Consider the following 23982-nt stretch of genomic DNA (forward strand, 5'->3'; position numbering starts at 1 on the left):
TTTGAGTAGGTAATATATTCTCTTTTTGAGAATTCAGAAAGTGCAAAGGAGTGCACAGTGAGAAGCCTTCCTCCTTCCCGTTCATCTCCATCCCTCCAGTAGCAGTCAGTGTTTCCAGTTTATTGTATGTTCTTCTAGAATTAAGTTATATAGCAGATACACCTACTTACCTATCCAGTTATTGTCCTCTTTTTTTTACATAGGTGATAATCTACTAGATACACTGCTTTGTGTCTTTCACAACGGTGCCCGTTCTAAAGAATTAGTTGTTATTTTTGTTAGAGATTTGTTATGGTTGAAAAATGTGTATATACCTCAGATTTGAAGAAAAGGTTTATTTTATTTTATTTTATTTATTACCCTTAATAAACTTTTGGTCAAATTTGAAAACTGAACACAATGCATGGAGTGTATGTTCTTAATTCTGGCTGCATGTGTTTTGCTTTTTGTTTGTTTTCATTGAGGTATAATTGACATGTTAGTTTCAGATGTATGACATAATGATTCAATATTTGTATACACTGTGAAATGATCATCACAATAAGTCTCGTTAGAGATGGTTTATTTTAAAGTCTTAAACCTTGTTTTAAGAATTGCTATTGGTTGCAAAATCTTAGACAACTGCTACAAAGGACGTGAGGTTGTGACTGGTGTCTGGGGTTCAGTTTTAGTAATTATCCTATGTCCATAGTAATTTGACTGTTTCCTCCCTTAGCTTGCCAAGAAGTATCACCCAGACACGAATAAGGATGATCCCAAAGCCAAGGAGAAGTTCTCCCAGCTGGCAGAGGCCTATGAGGTATGTGGCCCACCGGTGTGTGCGGTCACTGTCTTTCAGCTGTGTGTGTGCGTCAGTGTGCTGCCCAGTGGGACCTGACTTGTTAGAAGTTTGAAGGTTGTGTCCCTGCACCAGATCACCTCCTTGAAGAGAAACAAGATTCCCAGGTCTCACACTAGATCTAACGTGGAATCTCAACAGAGGACAGGATCCAATAATTTGTAGTAACCGAGCTCCCCAGGTCACTGGGACTTGTAGCCGGGTCTGGGAACTCCTTGTTGGATTATGTAGTTCCACACCTATTTGATGACCCCGCTCCTACGTAGGGCATCGCTGTCTGATGGGATGGTGGGTGTTGTAAAAGTAGACCACCACTGCCCTGGAAGAAGAGAGCCGAAGTGGACAGCAAACAGCCGCTGAACAACTACAGAGCTCTGTGAAAGTGGGCCTCCTCCCAGACTTCGGCCGCGTTGAAGGGCCTTGGGATGTGCATGTAGGGTATCATACGTCTCCTGTGTGTGTGCACGCGTGCATCCTCCAGCCGTTTGAGAGGAAGTCGCGGACAGGGTATCTCTCTGTTCCTAAGTGCTTCTGTGTGTGTATTCTCTAAGAACAAGAACATTCGTTTCCATAACCACAGTACCTTTGTCAGGATCAGGAAATTTCATGTTGAGACGATACCACTGTCCGGACTTGGTGGCCGTGTCCCTGGGCCTCAGGAGGCTTGGGAGCCCCTGACGGCTGTGCCTTTCACCATAGGTTCTGAGTGATGAGGTGAAGAGGAAGCAGTATGACACCTACGGCTCCGCTGGCTTCGATCCTGGGGCTGGCAGCTCCGGGCAGAGCTACTGGAAAGGAGGCCCCACTGTCGACCCAGAGGAGCTCTTCAGGAAGATTTTTGGGGAGTTCTCATCCTCTTCTTTTGGAGATTTCCAGGGGGTATTCAATCAGCCTCAGGAGGTAAGCATCTCATTTTGAGGAATCATTCCAATTTTGGCTGCTCAGTGTGATGCAAACAGATTTGCCAGTTTCTGTTTCTCAAAGAAAAAGGTAAAGTGGCTTAAATGGAATGATTTGGGGGTAGCCATCTTGGTAGGAAATGGTTCCAGTATTTGGAGAACTGTGTAAGTAATAAGGTGCACCAGTTTGCTCAATCAGGCAGCACCTCAGGCTCTCAGAGTCCATAATTAGAGTGGGAGTATTTTGTCTAGAGCCTGCCTCATTATTCTTGGAGAGCTCAATCCAGTAGGGAGGTAGTGCCAATACCATCTCTTCTGTATTTATGTCTTGTTTAAGATATTATCAGAGTTAGAGAGGGGAAATGTTTCATTATGTAAGTTACGATTGTGGATCGTTTGAGCTGTTAGTAAGGACCATGTACAAATGTTATCCCTGAGCATTTTCAGTTTATTGAAAAGTACACTTTCACTTAAATTAAAAAAAAAAAAATCTCCTAAAAATCCTAAGGAGCAGGGCAGAATCAGTTAAGTGAGTGCCATCTATTCTTACTTGACAGAATACAGGTAAGTTAAAAAGTAAAATAATTGGGGGAAGAGATGAATTGGTGGAGCACAGGATTTTCAGGGCAGAGAAAACACTTTGCATGATACTATAATGAGGCTACAAGCTATTGTATGTTTGTTCAGACCCAGAGAGTGTACAAGACCAGGAGTGAATCCTATTGTAAACTATGGGCTTTGGACGTTTATATGTCAATATAGGTTCATCTTTTTTTTTTTGGCTTTTTGTTTTTTGAGGGGGAGGTAATTGGGTTTATTTATTTACTTATATTTGGAGGAGGTACTGGAAATGAACCCAGGACCTTGTGCATGCTAAGCATGTGCTCTACCACATGAGCTATACCCTCCCCTCTATATAGCGTCATCCTTGATTAAAAAAGAAAGTATCATTCTGGTGGGCGATGTTGATAATGGAGGAAGCTGTGCCATGTGTGGAGGCAAAGAGTATGTGGGAAATATCTGTACCTCCCTCTCAATTTTGGAAACCTAAAACTGCTTTAACAAATAAAGTCTTTAAAAGAGAAAGTGAAGTAACTGTAAACTGCTGGCCAGCTCCCTCTCTTACTTTTAGAGAGATAACTAGGTCATCCTTTGATTTATTTAGTACATCATGGAGTTGACATTCAATCAGGCTGCCAAGGGCGTCAACAAGGAGTTCACGGTGAACATCATGGATACCTGTGAGCGGTGTGACGGCAAGGGGAGTGAGCCCGGCACCAAGGTGCAGCACTGCCACTACTGCGGCGGCTCAGGCATGGTGAGAGCATGTCAGGGCCTGGCCTCCCGGGGTCCCCCCCACTGTGCTGTCCACCCTTCTCCCCACCGTTCCTTTTTCCTGTGCACCCGTGAATATTTATTCAGCAGTACTTAGGGCTTTGTGGGTTCATAACTAGGTGGGACAATTTTATCTAGAACCTTCTTTGTTTTTCCCGGGGTGCTCTGTCCTGGTCAGCAATACAGAAGCAGCACAGAAACTGCTGTCCTCTGTGCGAATGTACTTTGGGCCATTTTGGTCATTTGAAACCAGGGTGGGGGGGAAGGGAACTGAAATTTTGATTGAAATATAATCTTTCTTTTTCTTTTTGTTGAGCTTTAGATATAATTCAAACTTAGAGTATTATAAAGAACTGCTCCCTTATTCCTTTTACCCAGCTTCACCAGTTGTTAATACTTTGTCCCATTTGCTTTGTCATTTATGGTGTGTATTTTCTAAGAGCAAGAACATTCTTTTTTTTTTTTTTTGAGTAAAGGTAGATTTATTCAGAGAGATACATTGAAAGGCAAGAGAAAGGCCACGAGCTGTGGCGGTTGGGTGCTCAGATTAAAAGTAGGTACACACTCCATAGACAGAGTGTGGACTGTCTCTGAAGAGAGAGAGAGGGGGGACCAAGAACATTCTTTTATGTAACCACACAGTAAGTTGTCAAAATGAGGAGATTTAATATCGATACAATACCATTATCTGTACTTACTCAAATTTTTTCATTTGTCCTTATAATGCTCTTTTTACCCCCAGGCCCAGGATCCAATCTAGGATCTTTGCAGTGTTTGGTTGTCATATTTTTTGTCTGCTATAATTGGGAACAATTTCTCAGTCTTCCTTTGTCTGTCATGAACTTGACAGTTTTTTGAGATTACAGACCAGCTGCTTTGTAGAATGTCCGTCCTTTGGGTCATCTGATATTTTCTCATGGTAAGATTTAGATTGTGCATTTTTGGCAGAGACACCCCAGAGATGTAGTGCCCTTTCCATGGATCATCTCTGGAGTCATGAGGTGTCAGTCTGTCCTGTTAGTGCTGATGTTAATGTTTGATCACAGTCAGTTAAGGTACTGTCTGCTGGCTTTCTTCACTGTAAAGTTACAATTTCAAAATTAACAAGGAAGTCCTGAGGTATCTTGACACTATATAAGTATCCTGTTCCTTATCAAACTTTTACCCACTAGTTATAGCATCCGTTAGTCATTCTTGCCTAAAATTATTAATTACTGTTACTGTTGCAAAATGGTGATTTTCTGATTACAATATCCCTTCTTTGTTTATTAGTTGGCATTCTACCGAAATAGGAGCTTTCTTTTCTTCTCCATTTATTTATTCATTCGTTCGTATTAGTATGAACTCACAGACTGTTATTTTATTCACTGGGCTGTCATCAAGGTAACTACTTACTTTCATGCCCAGATTATCCCCAGCTTGGCCTGTGGAAGTCTCTTCCAGCTGACTGCTGTGTCCTTTTGACATGGCCCCATCGTTCTCTCAGCACTTCCTTACTTTCTATCACAACAGGATGTTCTAGACAACTTGTACTTTGCCTGTCATACTGTGGAACTAGCCATTTCTCCAAGGAGTCCTGGTTCCTTTTAGTGTCTAATGGGATTTAAAAACCAAGATCTGTGCCTCAGGTGTGTGCATTGTGCCTGGAGTGTCACTGCTTCCAAGTCCTTTCAGCAGACTGAGCCAGGAAAAAAGTGTGTGTTTGTGCATGTGAGCACTTGTGCATGTGCACACACAGATACATATTCCATATCTATCTGTTTTTCCATATTCATATTGTAGATGTATATATGCACGTATGTACACACCAATCCAGCCACTCCTGCATCCATCCACCCACCATCCATCCAACACATCAGTGAGTTCAACCTGATTGTTCCACTTTCAGTCCAACACCACAGGGTTTATCTAGTCTTCTGCCTGTCACATTTGAAACTGTTTTCTAGTAAAGAGAAGTCTGGCTCTAATTATCCTTAATACTCATTTGCTTGATCCTGCAACACACAAAAAGTAGTTTCAGAATCGTTACTCATACCACTGCAGGATACAGTTCTACTTAACTGGCATGTGATGTCTAGAGTTCTTTTTATCTTTAGATTGAGGGTATGTTGTTAAAATACTGTGCTCAGTTTATGTAGGTCACTTCTTTTTCTCCCACTTCACTATGATTATACTATTTGTTTGAAATGCAGTCAGGTTTCCATTGAATATGTTTGTATTGCATTTAAATGGTTTCTTTTTTAAGGGAGTTGGATTGTTCGCCTCCCCCCCTTCAAATTCAGATCATTGTGGTTTGTGTGTGTACGGGGGCGGGGAGGGGATAGAATTTGTCTTTGAGCACTGAGAAGCATAAAAAGGAGACAGAAGTCTCTGATAGTTCCACCACTGTTAGTATTTTAGTGTGTTACCTGCTAGTTGTTGATTAGGGATGTTATTTTTGTTTTATATTAGCTAAGTTCGGTGGGGGGGTTGTAATTAGATTTATTTTTTTCGTTTTTTAGATAGAGGTACTGGGGATTGAACCCAGGACCTCATGCATGCTAAGCACACACTCTGCTACTGAGCTGTACCCTCCCCTCTTTGCTAGTTTTTGAATAAGTTATATATGCAAATCTTTGAAAATTCAGTGGGTAAAAATTGAGAACTGTGTAAGATAAGTCTCCCTTGCATTCTTTTTTGTTTTTTTTGACGAGGTTGGTAATTAGGTTTATTTATTTATTCATTTATTTTTGGAGGAGACTCTGGGGATTGAACGCAGGACCTCATGCATGCTAAACATGCACTTTACCACTTGAGCTATATAACCTCCCCCTCCCTTGCATTCTTGACTTTTACATTGCGTTCCACTCTCCAGAAGCAGCCTTCTATTCTAGATGCAAGCCTGTATGTGCACGCATATGTGTGCATGCATTTTTTCATACCAAAGGTAGAATACACTGTTAGCACTGTTTGTACCCTGGTGTTTTGTGTCTACTTCTCAGTATGTTTGGGAAATACTCTGCACATATAACTGCCTCACTCTTTTTATGGTCACAATAGTCCTTCATATAGACACATCACTGTTTGTTTAGCCAGGCCGCTATCGCTGGATGTCTTGCTGTTTCTCATCTTTTGCTGTTATAGACAGTGAATATTTTTGCATAATGTCATTTCTTATATTCATTTTTTTGAATGTGCAGATATCTATTGTACGTGAAGTGGAACATCTTTTTTAAGATTTGAGAGCTGTTATTTTCCTTTGCATCTGTTCAGTCTTTTGCCCTTCTTTCTGTTGAGTAATTGATCTTTTTCTTACTCATTTGTAGAAACTCTTTATAAATTAATTCAGTTAGTCTTTTGTCAGTGAATTCAGCTGCATTTTTTAAATCTGTCTTTGGACTTTGAAAGTTTTTGCCTGTTTGTTTATAATTTTCTTTTTACTTTTTTAACACCTTTATTGTGGTATGGTTCTTGTATAGTAAACTACACATATTGCATATGACTTATGATAGATGTATACACCAAAGAAACCACCACCACAATCAAGACAGCTAACATTTCCATCACTCCCCAGGAGGTGCAATTTTCGAATTCCCAATTTATCCCTTTCCACCCTCTTTACCCCCTGGTAACCATAAGTTTGTTCTCTATGTCTGTGAGTCTGTTTCTGTTTTTTTGTAGACCAGTTCATTTGTGTCCTTTTTTTAAAGATTCCACAGATGAGTGATATATGGCATTTTTCTTTCTCTTTCTGGCTTATTTCACTTAGAATGCCAATCTACAGGTAAATGGCATTATTCTTTTTTATGGCTGAGTGGTATTCCATTGACACGCGGCGCGCGCGCGCACACACACACATGCACACACATGCACACACACAAAACTTCTTTATCCAGTCATTTGTCCGTGGACATTTGGGTTGTTTCTATGTCTTGGCTATTATATATAGTGTATGTAATTTTCAGCTGCTGAATCATACATACAATTTTCCCTCACTTTTCACTGTTTATCATAGTGAAAACACTTTTCAATAGCTTTGAATATTTTTAAACATTTTTTGATGGCTGAATAATAGTCCACTGATGGGTGTATCCAGTTACCTATAAATCCTGCTGATAAAAGGACCAACTTGCTTAGTCTAAGAAAGTGAAGTTGTGCTTGTGGTCCTCTAGAGGGCGCTCTTAGGACGAGGATTCCCACAGATACAATTTTGTGAGCCAAGTTGTTGCCACTTGTTACAGATACTCTTATTGATCCCAGTCCCCTCTCATTTCTAAGGTCCTTTCTCCAAGGCCCTGAATCGCTATGACTTTCTTTTTTCACATTTCTAAGGTGAACACTGAGGTACGATAGTAAAGCTGAAGTATGTTTCTCTCCAAGTATAATGTTTGAGATTGGGAAAAAATATTTGCAACACATTTGCTAAAGGGTTAGTATTCCTAATATGTAAAGGGCTTCTTCAGAATAATGAGAAAAAGACTAACAACTTATTGGAAAAACAGGTCAGGGTGAGCAGAGGAGGAAATGCAAGTGACCAGTAGTCAGGGAAGTGCAGAGGGAGCCGAGAAGATGCCTGAGGCTCACCCTTCAGCTGGTACACGTTTCAAAGTCGGGTACCGTCCCTGCTGCTGCCCAGCCTCTGCACTGATGGTGGAAGTGGAAACCACCCTGGCTTTGGGAAGTGGTGGTTACAGTAGCTGTTCAGCTTGATACGTGCATCTCTGTGGGGACATACCCTACAGATCACACTTGGAAAATTGCACACCTACAGGATGTCCTTTGGAGCCTGTGTGTAATAGTGAAGGACTGAACGGCCTCGGTGACCACCAGGAGTAGGTTGTCTGGAAAATATGGTGATGAGGAATGCTCTCCAAGATCATTACATTGTTAAAAACAAACAGCAAAAGCTGCAGAACTGTGTGCACAGTATGCTACCTTGGCTTATGGAAAAGTCGTAATGCTTTTCAGGCCAAGTGGATGGCTTGAAATGTGTGTTGTCTGTCAAAGTAGAATATCACTATAGCTGTGCCTCTAAGGAAGGGACCTGGAATGATTAGGGGTCAGGGGTCGGGGCACACGTAACTGTTCACCATACCTCCATTTTTAACTTTAGAAATTTTTACCATGTACACATAGGACCTTTTCAAATAAATATAACACATAAAATTTTAAAGATAATAATTATTTGTCCCAGCCAGTCCGCCTTTGGAAATCTGTGTTACAAAAAATAAAGACATTAAAACAAGGATAGATGTGCAGAGACTTTTTTCTGCAACACTGAAACATAAGTATTAAAATGGAAATTGAAATCTATATTTATTGGCCTGGAGGAATGTTCACGATGTGTCATGAAGATAAAATGAAGAGCAAGTTGCAGAGTGATAGTATAATGCACTTATTATAAAATTTTTACTTAAAAAAGAAACTCTTGTGAAGAAAAAAAACAGTGAGTTGTGGGAAGAGCACCTCAAACTGAGCTACTAAGAGCTGGCCACCCTGGGAGTCAAGGTGAGGGGGAGATTAGCAAGAATTTCATTATATATCTCTGTATCCTTTGATTTGCTGTAACGATTGTACTTAATAATTTACCAAAAAAAAAAAAAATAAGGACATTAGGTTAAATAGAAAGGTGCCCAGTGAGGAGCTGATGGGAGTGGCCACAAATTGTAAGGCCCCACCAGCTGGGTGAAGAGCTGGGAGCTGGGGAGGCTCCTGGCGGGGGTGGGGACGAGGGCAAAGACACCCCAGGAGGAGGGGCATAGCAGCACCAGCGCCTGCGAGGGGAGCTGCTTCCCTCATTGCTCCTGGGGTTCCTGTGATGGGGGTGGGAACACTGAGGGGCCTTGGAGGACAGTGCTGCTCCCCCCTCTGAGCAGGGGTTGCATTCGGTTGCCACTTTCGTCCTGCTTTCCCAGCTGTCCCTTTTCTAGCGGGGTGGAGGGGCATTTACTGTTTTTAAAGCGTATTTGCTCAGCTCCCAGGGGGTTTCAGGAACTTCTATAGAGGGGAACATCTCATTTTTCAGTGTCATATAATCAGCTTGGTGGTTTGGAATTGAGAAGTCAGTGCGTTCTAGAAGGTCAGTTAAGTTTGAGCCCCTGCACCTGCGTCCTCAGGCAGTGTGTTTAGTGCGAATGCACACAAAACAATAGTCTTCAGAGAAATGATTCCTCTCTCATGCACGTTGTGGTCCCAGGGCCTCGGCTGTCAGGGTGATAAAGGGTCTGTTTTTCTTCTCCTTCTTATCAGGAAACCATAAATACAGGCCCTTTTGTGATGCGCTCCACCTGTCGGAGGTGTGGTGGCCGGGGCTCCATCATCACGACTCCCTGCGTGGTGTGCAGAGGAGCAGGACAAGCCAAGCAGAAGAAGAAAGTGATGATCCCCGTGCCTGCCGGTGGGTCTGGGGCTCCGCCACACTCGGAGGCTGGGAACCGAAGCCCTGGTGTCCTTGTTTCTGGAACCCAGACTGGAGGAGGAGCCGGTGTCTCCTTGCCTTTTCCTTTGTGCCCCAGTTATCCTCAAACTCTGCACACACATGTCCCGTGGGGAGATGGGGCCTGACGGGCCCATCTGCTCCTGCATGAAGGAACTCCCCCTTCCCGCCTCTCTTCTGTCCCAAGGCCAGCACTGTTCCCACTACTGGCCCATGCGGCCACATCACCCGCTCCTCCTGCCCTCGGGACCAGCCTGCTCCCCACAACCAGCTCTCGTTCCCAGGGCCACCTTTCCCCTGGGCAGTCTGATCATGTCACTCGCCTTGTGGAGGACCCTGCGGTGACTCTCAGGGGCCAAGAAATGGCCTCCTCTTTTGGCTCCTGTTAGTCTCCAGCCTCCCTTATTAGTCTCCCCCTTGTTACCTGCCCTGCAGCTTCCCGACTTTCATGTAGCCCCTGCTTCCCAGAGCAGAGCCTTTGCATATGCCCTTCCTGGTGTCTGAAGCTCACTGTCCACCTTCTTTTCAGTGGGCTGATTCTGTTCTCCTGGAGCTCCCAGCTCAAACATCACTCCCGCAGGGAGGCTTTCTGGAACCCTCCTTCCTTAGATCCTTAGATGTTCCTTTGTCTGGAGTTGGGATCTTTTCCTTCTAAGAATACGTCTCTGTAGTGATAAATTTGTTAGTGTTGTTATTTGGTTAATAGCTGTCTCCTGCTAGACTCTAAAGTCACTGAGACACCATGTGGACCTAGCAGTAAACTTGAATAAATGAATAGAAGGTGCTTTTGTTCGGTTATCAATTATTATTTTTTAAAATGGAGGTACTGGGGGTTGAACCCAGACCTTGTGCATGCTAAGCATGCACTCTGCCGCTGAATTGGTTCCCCCAGCCTCCCCGGTTACTAATTATTCTATGTTGCACCTTTGAAAAGTTATACTTGTTGCCGTGTTGGATGATTGTGTTGTTCCTTGTTAACAAGAAACAGGAGTAAGGAAGTTGGTGGGTTCTAGGTAAGTGGATCTAGGGTAGAAAATGCCTGGGGAGGCCCCAAAATAATTGTTCTCTTATGAACTTTTGGTTTTATTTACAGGAGTCGAGGATGGCCAGACTGTGAGGATGCCTGTAGGAAAAAAAGAAATTTTCATTACGTTCAGGGTAGGTGCTTGCTTGCATAGCTTCTGTTGGGCCCTTGCTCTCCTGGAGAGGGTACCGCCAACTAACGCTTCTCGTGGGAGAGGTAGGAGCTTCACGGAGCCCCTGGCCATCTGCGTTTCCAGGGCGAGCGGTGGCCACCTTGGCAGGGTGATTTAACATGTGTTACATCAAGCTTCTTTGCTGAGTGTGGAGAGAACAAAGTTTCCTCAAAGTGTTTACAAGTTGGAAACATAGCACACATAAAAATACAGGAAATGTCTCCTAGTGTCTTTTATTCATGTATCAAATTGTTCAGAGGGACAGCAAGTGTCAAGGTATATACACACACAAGGGCAGACCTGGTTTCATGAGGTTAGGGAGACGTGAGAGGAGGTCATGCCTTCTGGGAGCAGTTCCACCAGACGTGTCCCTGAGGAGGCCCCCGCAGGCACACACAGGGTGTGCAACAGCCTCACTCGTAGTAGCAAGACCCTGACAACAGTGAGTGGACCATGCATGGGCACAGAGCACCTCAGAGCAGGAGGCTCAGGCCACACGTGTCAGCGTGAGACGTTTTGGGACTTCTAGGTCATGATCGAGGGAGGATGCAGGGAGGGAGAGGATCTGTGTGAAGTCTTAAACCACACGAGGTGGTAGTATATATTGTTTAGGGACACGTAAATATGTGGGAAGAGTAAAAAGATGCTCAGAGGAATGATAAATACTAAACTAACATAGTGGTTACTCTGGAGGTGAGGAGACGTCACCTGTGTCCTAATGTTCTGTTACCTAAGCTGGGTTGTGGGTGCACCACATGTGTTACTTTTTTTACTTGGCCAGTTTTTGAATATATGAAATACTTGATAATTTAAAACGAAGACAAAAATAATGTCAAGTGTGAGACTTCTAGACTGAGGAATCAAAGACAAAGGCAGTGGCCTGGAAGCCAATCGATGAGGAAGGCCTGGTAGAGAATTTAGATTCTGTTCTCAGCTAATAACGTAGAGGAAAAAAAGAAAGAGAAGAACTCACTGGAAGGCAGAGAATGTCTATTCACAAAATATAGTGCCTTTAAAATCAGAGTGATTCCAGCGCTGCCAGTCTGACTTGAAGGCAGTTTGTGCCACATGACTATTGGGAAAATGAACCATCTTTGCCTTTGTAGGTCATGTTAGTCTGTGTGTCTTCATGTTTTCCAGTACACAGTAAGATTTTTATTTTAAATGTTCAAAAGCCGATTTTATGTTTTTATTCACCTTCACCAAGAAAGATCTGAGGCTGACACCCTTGCATTGCCATGGAGAAAGGATCTTCTGTGGAACTCTCAGAGCCTGGAGTGTTGGCCACTTTGGTGAAAGTACATTCTCTCTCTCAACACCACGTTCTAGGCTGCTGAGACGCAGGGCTGTTGTCTGTTCTCCAGAAGGGCTTCCCTGTGCGTAATCCCCATCTCTTGGCCCTAGGTGCAGAAAAGCCCTGTGTTCCGGAGGGACGGCGCAGACATCCACTCCGACCTCTTCATTTCCATAGCCCAGGCTATTCTTGGGGGCACGGCCAGGGTGCAGGGCCTATACGAGACCATCAACGTGACGGTAAGAGGACCAGCACGTCGCGGCCACCCTCGTACATCAATGCCCTGTTTTCCTGAAACAGAAAATGGCTGAGGAGTGGGTGGAACCTTTGAACAACCAGCTTGTCTGGGATTCGGAGGACATGGGGTCTAGGGGAGGGCAGGAGGAGTGTTGGGCCATGCCTTGGGTGTGAGTCACCAGGGAAGGCCGTTCCTGGGCGGTGTCCACTCCTGGGCGGGGGAGCAATCTCAGCAGCGCCCCCTGCTGGCTTTGCCTCCTCCCAGGTCTCCCTCTCCATGCTCCCTCCCTCCTGCTTCCTGGGCTCACCTTCGCAAACTACCTGCCCCAAGTCCTGTCACAGGCTCTGCTGGGGGGGGGGGAGGGGGACCCAGTCTAGCTAGTTTCCATGTGGTAGTTGGCAGGCTTGGTCTAGAAACCTGGACGGAGTTCTTTTCAGGAGTAAGACTGTCTTCACGTCATGAAATGTTTTCATTTGGGCACCTGGAGACCAAGGAAAACCAGAGCTTCCTTTCTTTGTAGATCCCCCCTGGGATTCAAACAGACCAGAAGATTCGGATGAGTGGGAAGGGCATCCCCCGGATTAACAGCTACGGCTACGGAGATCACTACATTCACATCAAGATAAGGGTCCCGAAGTAAGCGCCTGCTTCACGTGGCCAGGCCCACCTGGTCTCTGCGGCTTTCACCACTGAGCGGGACCCCTTTGAGGGTTCTTTACCGGCTGGGCTGGTGCCGGTGGTAGGGGTTCAGCACCCGGCCCGATCACTGGGCCCGTGTGGCTCTGCTACTGTAAGCGCCGAGGCTGAAGCAGGTCATCTCTTCCTTTAAGTCAGGTCTGTCCTCCCGAGTGCTCCATCTGCCAAGGGGCCATAATAAGAGAGCTTGACTTTGTTGAGTTGCTGGAAGATTGAAATGAATAACCCACAGGGAATGCTTGGCTGTTGCTGCTGCCTTTGATTTTATTATTATCTCAGGATGCCTGTCTGGTGGGAGAGATGGATCTATAACCAGATTGTGAAGCTGTGTGATGTCTACATCCTCTGGGAGAGAAGTCCAAGCAGGGAGCTTTGGGCATGCAGACCAGGGAGCCATGGGCGTCCGGAGCAGGGGGCCGTGGGCGTCCGGAGCAGGGGGCCGTGGGTGTCCGGAGCAGGGGGGCCGTGGGCGTGCGGAGCGGGGCGCTGTGGGCGTCTGGAGCAGGGGGCCGCGGGTGTGCGGAGCAGGGCAGGCCCGACGCTGCTTGGGAGGACAGGGTTTCCAGCACCCTTTTTAATTAGATGATTTCCTACACACAGAATTGTAACAGCATTTTGTTCCCCCAGTAGACTATTTAGCACAGCCACAGTGTTGTTTAAAACAACTTAGAATATTTGAGATTTACAGAAGCTTTGAGGGCGTGGGCTCTTGGGTTCAGGGTGTGCCGTGTGCCTGGGTTGTAGGGTCCCGCATTTCCCCCACACTTTGTGTCCTTTGTGTCATTTAAAGAACTGCCCCAAGGAAACTGTCTGACATGGACTGTGCTTGGTCCACAGGAGACTGACAAGCCGGCAGCAGAGCCTGATCCTGAGCTACGCAGAAGATGAGACTGACGTGGAGGGGACAGTGAATGGCGTCACCAGCACAAGCACTGGTAAGGCAGTTACATGGGAGCCCCCAGCCCCACAGAGGGTGGATGGTTCGGGAGCATGTTGGGGTTTCCGCCTGGGGATCTTCATGAAGCCTCCAAGAGCACAGTAGAGAGAGGGGAGCTGTGGGCTAGGAACAGCCGAGGGCAGCCTTGCACGAGGAAAGCTGCCCTCCCTCTGCGCGCGCGCTGGTTGCTGAGGTTGGCGAGTTCCATGGTGCTTCCTGCCGGGTGGCAGCTGTGTGTCTTGGAGGGCTGCTCTCCCGAGTTCTATCCTTGGTTCTGCCACTTGCCTTGTGACCTTGGGCACGTCCCTACATGGGAGCACCTTGTAACCACTAAAGGAGAAGATGGATTGAAAAGCTTAATGCACTCCTGACCCAGAGAGCTTCACCAGGATTTCTGTGTCCTGTAAACAACAGCTACCGCAGCACTGAAAGACCAGACACGTGACCCAGGTCTGCCTGTTCACAGCAAGTCTAACTCTGAATTCCTAGGGCAGTGAATAGATACCGTATTTACCCTGAGCTCAGACGTCATGAACCATCTGTAGACTGTAGTTAAATGTTAGTGATTTGATACCAGAATGCCTGCAGACAGATGGTTTGGCCACGGGAACCTCGGCCACAGCCCTCCTCCCATGGGACGGGGGAGCTCTGCCGAGGTGGTGCCGTTCTCTGTCAGCTAGGCCTCCCCCTCAGGCCAAAATGGGCGCTGCCGAGGGTGAACTGGCTTCAGTTGCCCAAAGTGTTGCCTCCTTGGTGCCTTGTTTTGTTTTTGCCTGGATCCTGGATGGACCTCTCACCTTCTCAGAACTTGAATGGTATTAAAGTAATATACAGTCATTCAGAGCAGGTGGTCAGAGCTGGGGGTCGAGGGCTTGGTCTTAGAGCCCCAGGGCAGGGGTCCCAGCAGCAGCAGCCTGAGCTCCTGTCAAGCCCAGGGGACCAAGTCCTCTGTGAAAAAGCAGCTGCCACAGATCCTGTCTGCAGCCAACCAGGCACTAAGTGGGCACTTATTTTAGTGGTTTTGGTTCGCAGGCTTTTCCAGTTAACGTCCCTTGAACTAAAAAGAAGTGGGAACAGTGGGAATAGTTACTCCACTTAACTCCGATCACGCACCTCTAGCTTCTCCTTCCTGAATCCCCAGTATTTCTGCAGTCACGGAGCATGTGAGATTTGCTCTGTAGACAGCTCGCAGCAACTGCCCTCGCCCCTTGTCCTATTAGCTCACGCCTTCTCCCCTCATTCAGCCAGGATTTATTGGGAGGCTCCTGTGTGCCAGACACTTTGCCAGTTCTTTCTTTTAAAATTTTTATTGACATAATTTTGCCAAGTAAGCTTAACATTAATAAATGCATTGGATGCATTTCTGAAAAGTTGTTTATAAAGTGAAATGGGTATGCCAAATTATTTTTTTTCCACTCCTGTTGTCATTTCAGAATTGTATTCCAGTGGGAAATTTGGCTCTCAGACATAATTCTTTAAATGACATTTAAGAATCTTCGCATTGGCTTCCAGGAATGCACTGCCAGTCAGTCTGTGGCCTGGGTGTGAGTGAGCCTCCTGCTATGCTGTGAAGAGGTTACTTTTGCAGTCCACGTGTGCAGACACACCAGCACACAGGGTTCCCCTTTCCTGACAGCTTCTCTAAAAGTGGGTCCTATTTATATAGGTAGAGCCTGAATCTCTTTTATTCAAATTATACTAGAAGCAGTTGCAATCAGTTGTCAGTGGTTCTTGGGCTAAAGTGTCACTTCTTAATAGCCTCTAAGTCCCCGTGAGTTAGACAGTCATTTTTAGAGACTGTCACTGCAGGCACAAACTGATTCCTGGGTGTCTTTGCTTTCATTCCGGGAAAGGGTACCTGGAAGGGATTTGGAATAGTTACAGTAACGTAGGAGACTGACCTAAGGTTCTTGGTGGGTTTAGTATCCCTTGTTAATCTTTCTTCCCTTAAGCAGCTGCTAGAAACCTTAATGGCTGACCCTGGCTCCGTTCCCAGTCTGTGACACAGGAAGACCGAAGCAAGCTTGGGACTCTTAGCGCTCTCGGGGACGGGGGCCCTCTGAGGTCACCACGTGACCTTTTGGGTTCAGAGACACAGAGTGGCTCATTATGCGTGTTTCTGGATCATCTTTAGTTCTTACACATATGACACACGAATGTACATTTAGCTGTTGTGTAGGGAGCTGTTCCAGAGCTTGTTTTCTGGGAATCCCACCTGTGACCCGTCCCAGACAAGCTGATGGCACTGACTGTAGAGCTCCTTTAGTTTTGCAGGGCAGAGGCAAGAGGAAGATGAGGGCAAAGGCGTGTTAGTAGAAGGAGAAGTGCTCTGCTGGCTCAGTCTGTGCGAGTAGGCGTCTCGGAGTCAGGCTGTGGGTGCTGCACCTCCACCTGTAGGGCGGGTCCAGTCCTCAGAAGTCAGATCCTGGAGTCCTGTTGGCTTCAAACAAATGGTTTCTTCATATGGTCATTGAGTATTTGCTGCATGCTAAGAAATGATGCCCAGAGAGACAGGGTCCCTGCCCTCATCCAGCTTACAGTGTAAGGGGGGGAAGTCAGGCAAACATTGAGCCCCTAAATAAGTGCTAGACCTTGCTCGTAACACTGGGAGTTTGTAACTGGAGAAAACATTCTGGCCCAGAAAGGGTCCAGATTTACGGAATGAATGTTACCTGGTTATTGTCCATCAAACACTTTGCCTGGGAATCCCTGTGTGTAGTTGACCAGAAAGCGTCCCCTTTGAATCCCCAGCGCTTTACACAGTGCTGTTGGCTGAGTTTATTTGAATTCATTTTCCTTCTGAGGGATGGAAATGTAAACCCTGCTCTGGAAAGCCGTGGTCTGGTAGAGGAGTCCTGTGGCCTCCGGTCCGACCTCTTTCTGCGGTTAGCTGAGCAGCCCCTCCCTCTGGTCGCCTTCTGAAGGTGCGGACTGGACATGCAGTGCCTATGTGGCTGGAGAGACTTCCACAGGGGCATTTCCTGTTTGTTAGAAGTGCAGGAATCATGTACCATCTGTACTCAGAGAAGCTTTGGAAGTAAAGTGCTCGTGTTTGTATCCTATAATGACACCAGAAGGCGCCCAAGTGCCGGGACGTCCTACAAGGACATGTCCCTCCCCTTCCCCCAGGCCAGTGTAGTTACAGACCTCATCATCCATGTGCAGAGGCTCACAGTTCATCCCTGACTTTTGGTTCAGTGCTTAAATCCTTTGATGTCCCTGTCAGTAAGCCTTATTCCTGAAGGAGCTTCCTGAATTTTCTAACTTAAAATGGGGAGGGGGGCCAGTAATAGCTCAGTGGTAGAGCGCATGCTTAGCATATCCAAGGTCCTGGGTTCAATCCCCAGAACCTCCATTTAAAAAAATAAAAAGAGATAAGAACATGTTCTTGGTGGCAGGGGGTGAGAATTTCTGGGTGTGTCTGTGCTTTGCTGTTTTGTTTTTTTGTGTGTGAATCATTAACCAGCTAACCAGTGCTTATGCTGGCTCTCCCAGACTTTGGCCTCTGTGGCTCAAATACTTTTTTTGTGTCTCGTGACTAATAGTTAAGAGTTTGGGTTCTTCTGTCAGATGATTGCAAGTCCCAGCTCTGCCATTATTAGCTATAAAGCCTTAGGCGAATTTCTTCACTTCTCTGAGCCTCAGTTTCTTCACCTGTAAATTGGGGATAGTAACATCTACCTCATAGGGTTCTTACATGATTAAGTGAGATCATGAAGATCGTGTTTGACATGGTACCTGGCATATGTTAAAAGCTCCATCAGTGGTAACTCATAGTGTGATACACATACACACACAAAGATTTGCTGTTCCCTTACCAAGGACATAGCAAAATTCAATTCTCTTACCCTCTCTTGTCCCAGGAGGCCCAGGAGCAATGGGAAGTTTCTGGTTTGTGGATTCCTTTGTGTTAGTCCTTTTATTGTTACTTAAGCCTTCATGCAAGAAAAGGGGGCTTGAAGGACTGAGGGAGGTCACACCTGGTCTTGTAACCTGTGGCCATGGACGCCTCTCGCAGGGGCCTGCCACAGTGTGCAGTGCCCAGATCCTCACCTGGGGAGCCCTGGGAATCGGTGTCTTCTGGCCACTTAGGCTTTCTTGAATGCTCAGACCTCTGTTAGCACATCCTTGTTTGGGTCCACTGCTATCTCTCTGAGGATGTTCTTGAGTTTGGAGAGCATGCCAGGTCCAGAGGACTGCCCAGGGGACTGCATCCAGGACAACCACTCCCCGGCCCTGCTGGGGGCCTGCTGCCCAGAGCTTTGAGCCTCTCCCTGATGAAGGCATCTTAGACTGAGATCTTGGGGACGTGACCATTTTGTACCCTGTTATGCACTGCATTTGATATACATCTCCTAGCACTTTAAACTGCGCTGATTCTCCTGGCACAATTTAAAATATTGAGTACAGTTTGTAAACCAACTCAAAAAGTTGGCCCTCCCTGCCTCATGGTTGACAGGTCTTTAAAGTGATGCGTTTGTGCAGCAGAGGTGCCCTCAGCGGGCCCTCAGGAAACAGCGGGAGCAGCTTCCTTTATCTGGAGCATTTGGGGTTCGATGCCACAGGTGAGGAGGGCTTGCCCACTGACACACAGTGTCCTCTGTTGCCATCGTCATTGGACATGAGATGTGCACGTGTCCTGGGACTCCCCGGGTGTCCCTGAGACTGTTTGTGCACAAAGCCTGGGTGTGGAAGCTGGTCAGTTGGTCTTGGCATGTGTCTTTGCCTTCTCAGAGCCGGTGGCATGGTGGGTGACAGCCTGGGCTTTTGAGTCCGATTGCTTGGATCTGAACTCAGGTCTCCCTCCTGCTTACTGGCTCTGTGACCTTGGGTCACCTCCTAACCCCTCTGTGTCTGTTTTGGTGTTTTCCTCTGTGACATTTACCTGTAAGGTTATCCTAAGGATTGAACGAGCTAATGTGGAAGCTGTGTGGCCTAGCCTGGAAGGCATCTGGCCCTGGGCTCTACTTCTGTTACAGTTGTTGAGGCAGAGACAGCTGGTAGTTGTCCCTTTCTGTTTCTTGTTTCCCTCTTGTCAGCCAGTGACTCGAGGAGCAGTTGGGATGCACTGAAGTGCTGAGTCATCTGACGGGAGAGGCAGCCCTGGTCCACCCCGGCACGGCCCCCACTCCTCTTGGAGTGGCTCTTGGTGACTCCTTGAGTGGCAAGCCCCTGGGTGGCCAGGCAGGGCCTGGGATGTGATGCGTCGAGCTGTGCTCCCTTGACCCCAGTTCTCTCTGCTGTTTGTGCCCAGGTGGCAGCACCATGGATAGCTCCGCAGGAGGCAAGGCTAGGCCTGAGGCTGGGGAGGACAAGGAGGGATTCCTTTCCAAACTTAAGAAAATGTTTACCTCTTGATATCCCAGCCGAGGTAGGAAAACCCCTGAGGTTTCTCCCCCTTTTGTTTCTCTCCTTGAACTAACCTCTGTTTCCCTCACTTTAACCAGTGTCATGTCCCCCACCCCCAGAGTTGAAGAGGGACCAGTCTCAGGCATGGTGTGCCTGGCCCCCATCAGAGCCAAGCCTCTCAGCTCGTGGGGACATCTGCATTAGGGTAACAGTCAGCTAGTGATAAAGGGCTGAGCCACACTGCAGCAGCCAGCTTCTGCTGGGCCCACTTCCTGGAGACATTGCACTGGGCGGCTGCCTCACAGCCCTCCTCCTGCCACTCCTGGGGGCTCTGTATCTCATAGTGGTGGGAACCAGGTTGCCCACAGTCACAGAGGGCAAGTCATAGCAGAGCCAGGCGTAGAACTCAGATCTCCCCAACCCCTGCCTGTTTCATAGTGCCCTGTCCTGCAGGGGAAGCTCGGGGCCATCTAAACCTTGTTTGGGGCGGGTGGGGGGGCCTGCTGGGAGTCCTGCTTGCTCACTGTGGTGTCTCAGGACTCTTTACTTGTGCTGGTCCCTGGTGGCTGGAGCTCCTGGTGTAGCTCCTTGCCAGGGATGACAGAAACTCACCAACAGTGTGTGTTATCCTTCGATGCCAGAGAAATGTAACTGTTTATGTCTTGGCTCAGGAAAACGGTCCACTGGAAACTAGGCTGGGAGCAACAGTCCCTCCTTGTGGTCAGGGCACCTAGGACACAGGAGGATCCTACACAGCAGCACCGAGCCCCGCCTGCAGAGGCCCTCTGGACCACCTTGGCAACAGCAAAATCATGTAACAACTCACCTCTCCGTGGAACAGTCACAGTGGACAACCCCTGGGCAGTAAGGCATGGCATGCCTAAGGGCTGGTAGTTTCCTGTCCACAAGTAGGTACTTGGCTCCTTCTGGCACAGGGAGAGTCATGGCTGGACACTTCTTGCAGAGCTAAAACTGATTTGGAATCGAATGTGGTGGAGATCTTAGTTAAAGAATTAAAGGCCATGCTTACAGCTTAAAAATGAAGCCTTAAGTTGCACCAAGTTGTGAAGTGATTAATTTCCCTCTCAGCAAACCTCTGGGAGGTTCCAAAATGAGTCTTTACTGTAAGGCTGTCTTTTTCAGGAACCTGGGACATGCACACCCCACCAGTGTCGTCTGTCCCTCAGCAGGGGCATCCCCTACTCTTCTTGGAATTTGTTTTAATTCCCAAAGGTACCAAGCAGCTGGAACATGGGAGCCTTGGGACCCCAGGGTGACACATGTAAAGAGGGTCCCTGGAGACGTCACTCTTGAGCACATGAGCCATGATCTCTGTCTGGACGGACAGTCCTTCCTCCCACCCGACGTGGAGCGGCCTCTTGTCCTTCGACTGTTGAGTTCTGTTGTTCTAAGCCAGGTGTGAGTGGAGCTCCGGCCCTTCTGCTGGACCACAGCCAGCGTGTCCTGGGGCTGACTAATGGCCTCCCCCTGCTCCGCTGCCTACCAGGGGCTTGGTTCTCACCACTCACACTGCTGACCTCTGTTTGCAGAAGTGTGTTTAAATTATTCAGTGCTAAGAATCATCGTCTTTTCCTGTATAAATGTTTGTTCAAAAGAAAGCGCAGTCTCAGCAGTTGGAGGTTCTCCACCATCCAGCCAGAGCAAAGCCATGTCCCCAGCCTTGGCTTGGAGGCTGTGCGGGTTCCGTTGTGTTTCCAGATCCTCCCGCTGTGGTAAGACAGGATAATGGAGAACACTTCTGGTTAGTTTCTTTTTTGTTTTCTTTCATAATTTACTAAAATAAAGCATCTACTAGTGTCTGATCTAAGAATGTAAATGATTCTGTATCAATGTAAATAAGATTATCTACCGCAAAAAGATATTTAAAACCTAAATTGTGGTCATTTCTTCTTCGGAAGGGTTCACACAGCTTTGTGCAGGTGGTCTAGCAGCGGGTTACTGGTGTTCGCCCACTGATCAGGCTGCCCCACGTTGCTCCTGGCCTTCCTGGGGCCAGCTGGAGGTGGCTGGCCTCGTCCTCGGCGTCACGCCCATCCAGCACACAGGCATGCTGAGGGGTATCCTGCAGGCTCTGACAGGCGCTGACCCTCTCCAGTGCAGATCCCAGAGCTGGGAGCTTGCCCTGACACTACGTGCTGATCTGAACCAATGTTCCAGGGTTCAGCATGTAGCCTTTTCTTTGGGAGCCCAAGCCGAGAGAGACATGCGGTGTGGCCTTTAGGTCCCTATACATCACTGTCTTCCTCAGTAGATTTTTTTTTCCCTTCATTATTTTCAGAGGAATGTTAAGGTATTATTGTGTTAAAGTTTTAGTCCGGGCTCCCAGCAGAGACTGTGTCCCTAAAGCCCCGATTCTGCCATGGCTGGAGTGGGCCTTGGGCACAGAGCTCCACCCACCCCAGGGCTCTAGGCTGAGCAGGTTGAGGTGTGAGGGCACTTGCTGGGTTGGGTAAAGAGCTTGGGAAAGACCTGATGGGCAAGAAGGGGGCTCAGTCACTTCCTCCCAATTTCCATACTTTTCCTTCATTGAACAGAAGCTTATTGAGCACCTGCTGCGGACTCACCCAGCGTGATCCTAGACCCTGGGCTATGGCTGTGGGAAGCTAGATGGTGTCTCTCGTGAAAGCCTGAGTTTTCTTACTGGAGAAGTCAACTGAAGTCCCACTCATGGCCTGTTTCTTGAAAGCAGACGTCTAGAGGAGGACTTTCAAAGAGAAAAATAGATTTTCTTTCTAGCCAGACACCTTCGTTGCTGTACCGGGGTGTCGTTCCCTCGGATGGTCAGAAGGTGGCAGCACAACATCTGTAGAATCCACATTCCACATGAGGCCAGGATTGGATTTGGTTTATTTCCACAGCTGGCTCTGAGGCATTTGTCCCCAGACAACTTTGCAGCCTCTGAGTTGGGGCCGGAGCATGAGATGAAGCATTTACAAATACAGAGAACTATCTCTCCCTGAGCCTTTGGGGACTGAGAGGAGGGGGAAAGGTAGATGGTGTTCAGCATTTGCTGAAATGTCAGGAGGGTAGACAAGACAGTCATACGCGGATGAGGCAGACATGCGTAGGACCACAGCTCCATCCCCACCTGCAGGCTGTGACTTGTTTCTGACCTGATCCATTCTCCCCATCCCACTCCCTCTCCTCCTCAGGCCTTTGGGTTCTAGTGGACTGGAGCTTCCTTCCCTGTCATGAAAACCCCTCTCAAAGTATCCTCTCCAGTCCCCCAGCATCCAGGGTCTGCCCCACCCTTTGCTTTGTTCTGCAACACTGGAGCCTGGCTGTGAAAATGAATGTTATGAGCAGTCATGACTATTGCAGAAGGCATGTTTACATTCTGTTAATAAACACCATGAAACCTGCACTTGTATATTTTTTAACCAGAAGTTCTGCTTATTTGGCATGATCCTCATGAAAGGTCGCAAATGGGCCAGCTAGGAAATAGACATAAAAAAGTGAAGTGGGACCTGACCTGCAGCCTCCGTGCCTGTCAGACAGTGGGGAGTGGTGGAGACTGGCTGCCCTGTCTAAGGGACAGCCACTCCTCAGCTCCACCCAAGGGGGCTATGCAGGAATTCAGACCCAGTGCTGCCAGATCTGGAGCTTCCCAAGAGAGGCTGAGCATCCAGATTTTTATGTAGAGATTTTAATTTTACCTCATTTTTCCAGCTACAACTTGATATAATTCACATACTATGCGGCTCACCCATTTAGTGTGCAGTTTAGTACTTTTTAGCTCAACGTTGTGCAACCATCACAATTTCGGGATGTTTCATCACCCCCCAAAAAAGCCCCATGCCCACGGGCAGATATTTCCCATTTCTCCTGAGCCCTCCAGTCTCTGGCGACCATGAATCTACTTCTCTGGGTTTGCATATTCTGCACATTGTACGTAAATGGAATCATACAATATCTGGTCTTTGGTTCTTTCTGGTTTCTTTAATTTACATAATGGTTCAAGGTTCATTCATGATGTAGCTAAGTCAGTACTTCATTTCTTTTTATGGCTGAATAAATTTCATTATATGGATAGGCCACTTTTTTTTTCATTTATTGCCTGATAGACATTTGGGTTATTTCCACTTTTTGGCAATTGTTAATAATGCTGCTATGTACATTGTAAACTGACTAATGTTAAATTAAGCACACACACAAAAAGACACCTATAGAAAAAATAATGCTATTATGAATGTTGTCACATTTTACTTTTTTTTTGGAGGGGGCAGTAATTAGGTTTATTTATTAATGGCAGTACTGGGGATTGAACCCAGGACCTTGTGCATGCTGAGCATGTGCTCTACCACTGAGCTGTATCCTCCCGCCCCCTTATTGTCACATTTTAGAATGTTGACTGCTACTTATATGAGGTACTTGGAGTAGTCAAACTCAGAAAGTAGAATGGTGGGTGCCAGGGGAAGGGGAAATGGGGATTTGGTGTTTAATGGGGACAGTTTCCATTTGGGATGATAAAGTTCTGAGGTTGGATGGTGGTGATGGCTGCCCAACAACACGTATGCTTTCTTTAAATTGAAGTATGGTTGGTTTACAATGTGTTAGTTTCTGGTGTACAACATAGTGATTCAGCTACACACACATATGTAGTCCCCTTCACATTCTCTCTCATTACAGGTCATTACAGGGCATTGAATACAATTCCCTGAGCTACACAGTAGGACCTTGCCATTTATCCATTTTACATATAGTAGTATCTGCAAGTCCCAAACTCCCAACTTATCCCCCACTTCCTTTCCCTCCTGGTAACCG

The 23982-nt window shown here is 47.0% G+C and overlaps 1 protein-coding gene across 2 annotated transcripts in view; it reads left to right on the top strand.

The window, feature by feature from the left end:
• The window catches only part of DNAJA3 (DnaJ heat shock protein family (Hsp40) member A3), a 31055-nt gene extending 8054 nt beyond the window's left edge, over positions 1 to 23001 (top strand). The window contains exons 3-12 of one of the 2 annotated variants that reach the window (XM_032461120.1): positions 716 to 799; positions 1538 to 1738; positions 2903 to 3055; positions 9301 to 9448; positions 10581 to 10645; positions 12088 to 12216; positions 12736 to 12851; positions 13749 to 13846; positions 19103 to 19219; positions 19869 to 23001. In XM_032461120.1, coding sequence (XP_032317011.1) covers positions 716 to 799; positions 1538 to 1738; positions 2903 to 3055; positions 9301 to 9448; positions 10581 to 10645; positions 12088 to 12216; positions 12736 to 12851; positions 13749 to 13846; positions 19103 to 19206 — 1098 coding nt within the window. In that variant the 3' untranslated portion in view covers positions 19207 to 19219; positions 19869 to 23001. The remainder of the gene's footprint in view (positions 1 to 715; positions 800 to 1537; positions 1739 to 2902; positions 3056 to 9300; positions 9449 to 10580; positions 10646 to 12087; positions 12217 to 12735; positions 12852 to 13748; positions 13847 to 19102; positions 19220 to 19868) is intronic. The other variant, XM_014554564.2, reaches the window with a different exon arrangement.
• Positions 23002 to 23982: the final 981 nt, after the last annotated feature.

The sequence above is a fragment of the Camelus ferus genome, chromosome 18 (assembly GCF_009834535.1).
Source record: "Camelus ferus isolate YT-003-E chromosome 18, BCGSAC_Cfer_1.0, whole genome shotgun sequence".
Taxonomy (NCBI): Eukaryota; Metazoa; Chordata; class Mammalia; order Artiodactyla; family Camelidae; genus Camelus; species Camelus ferus.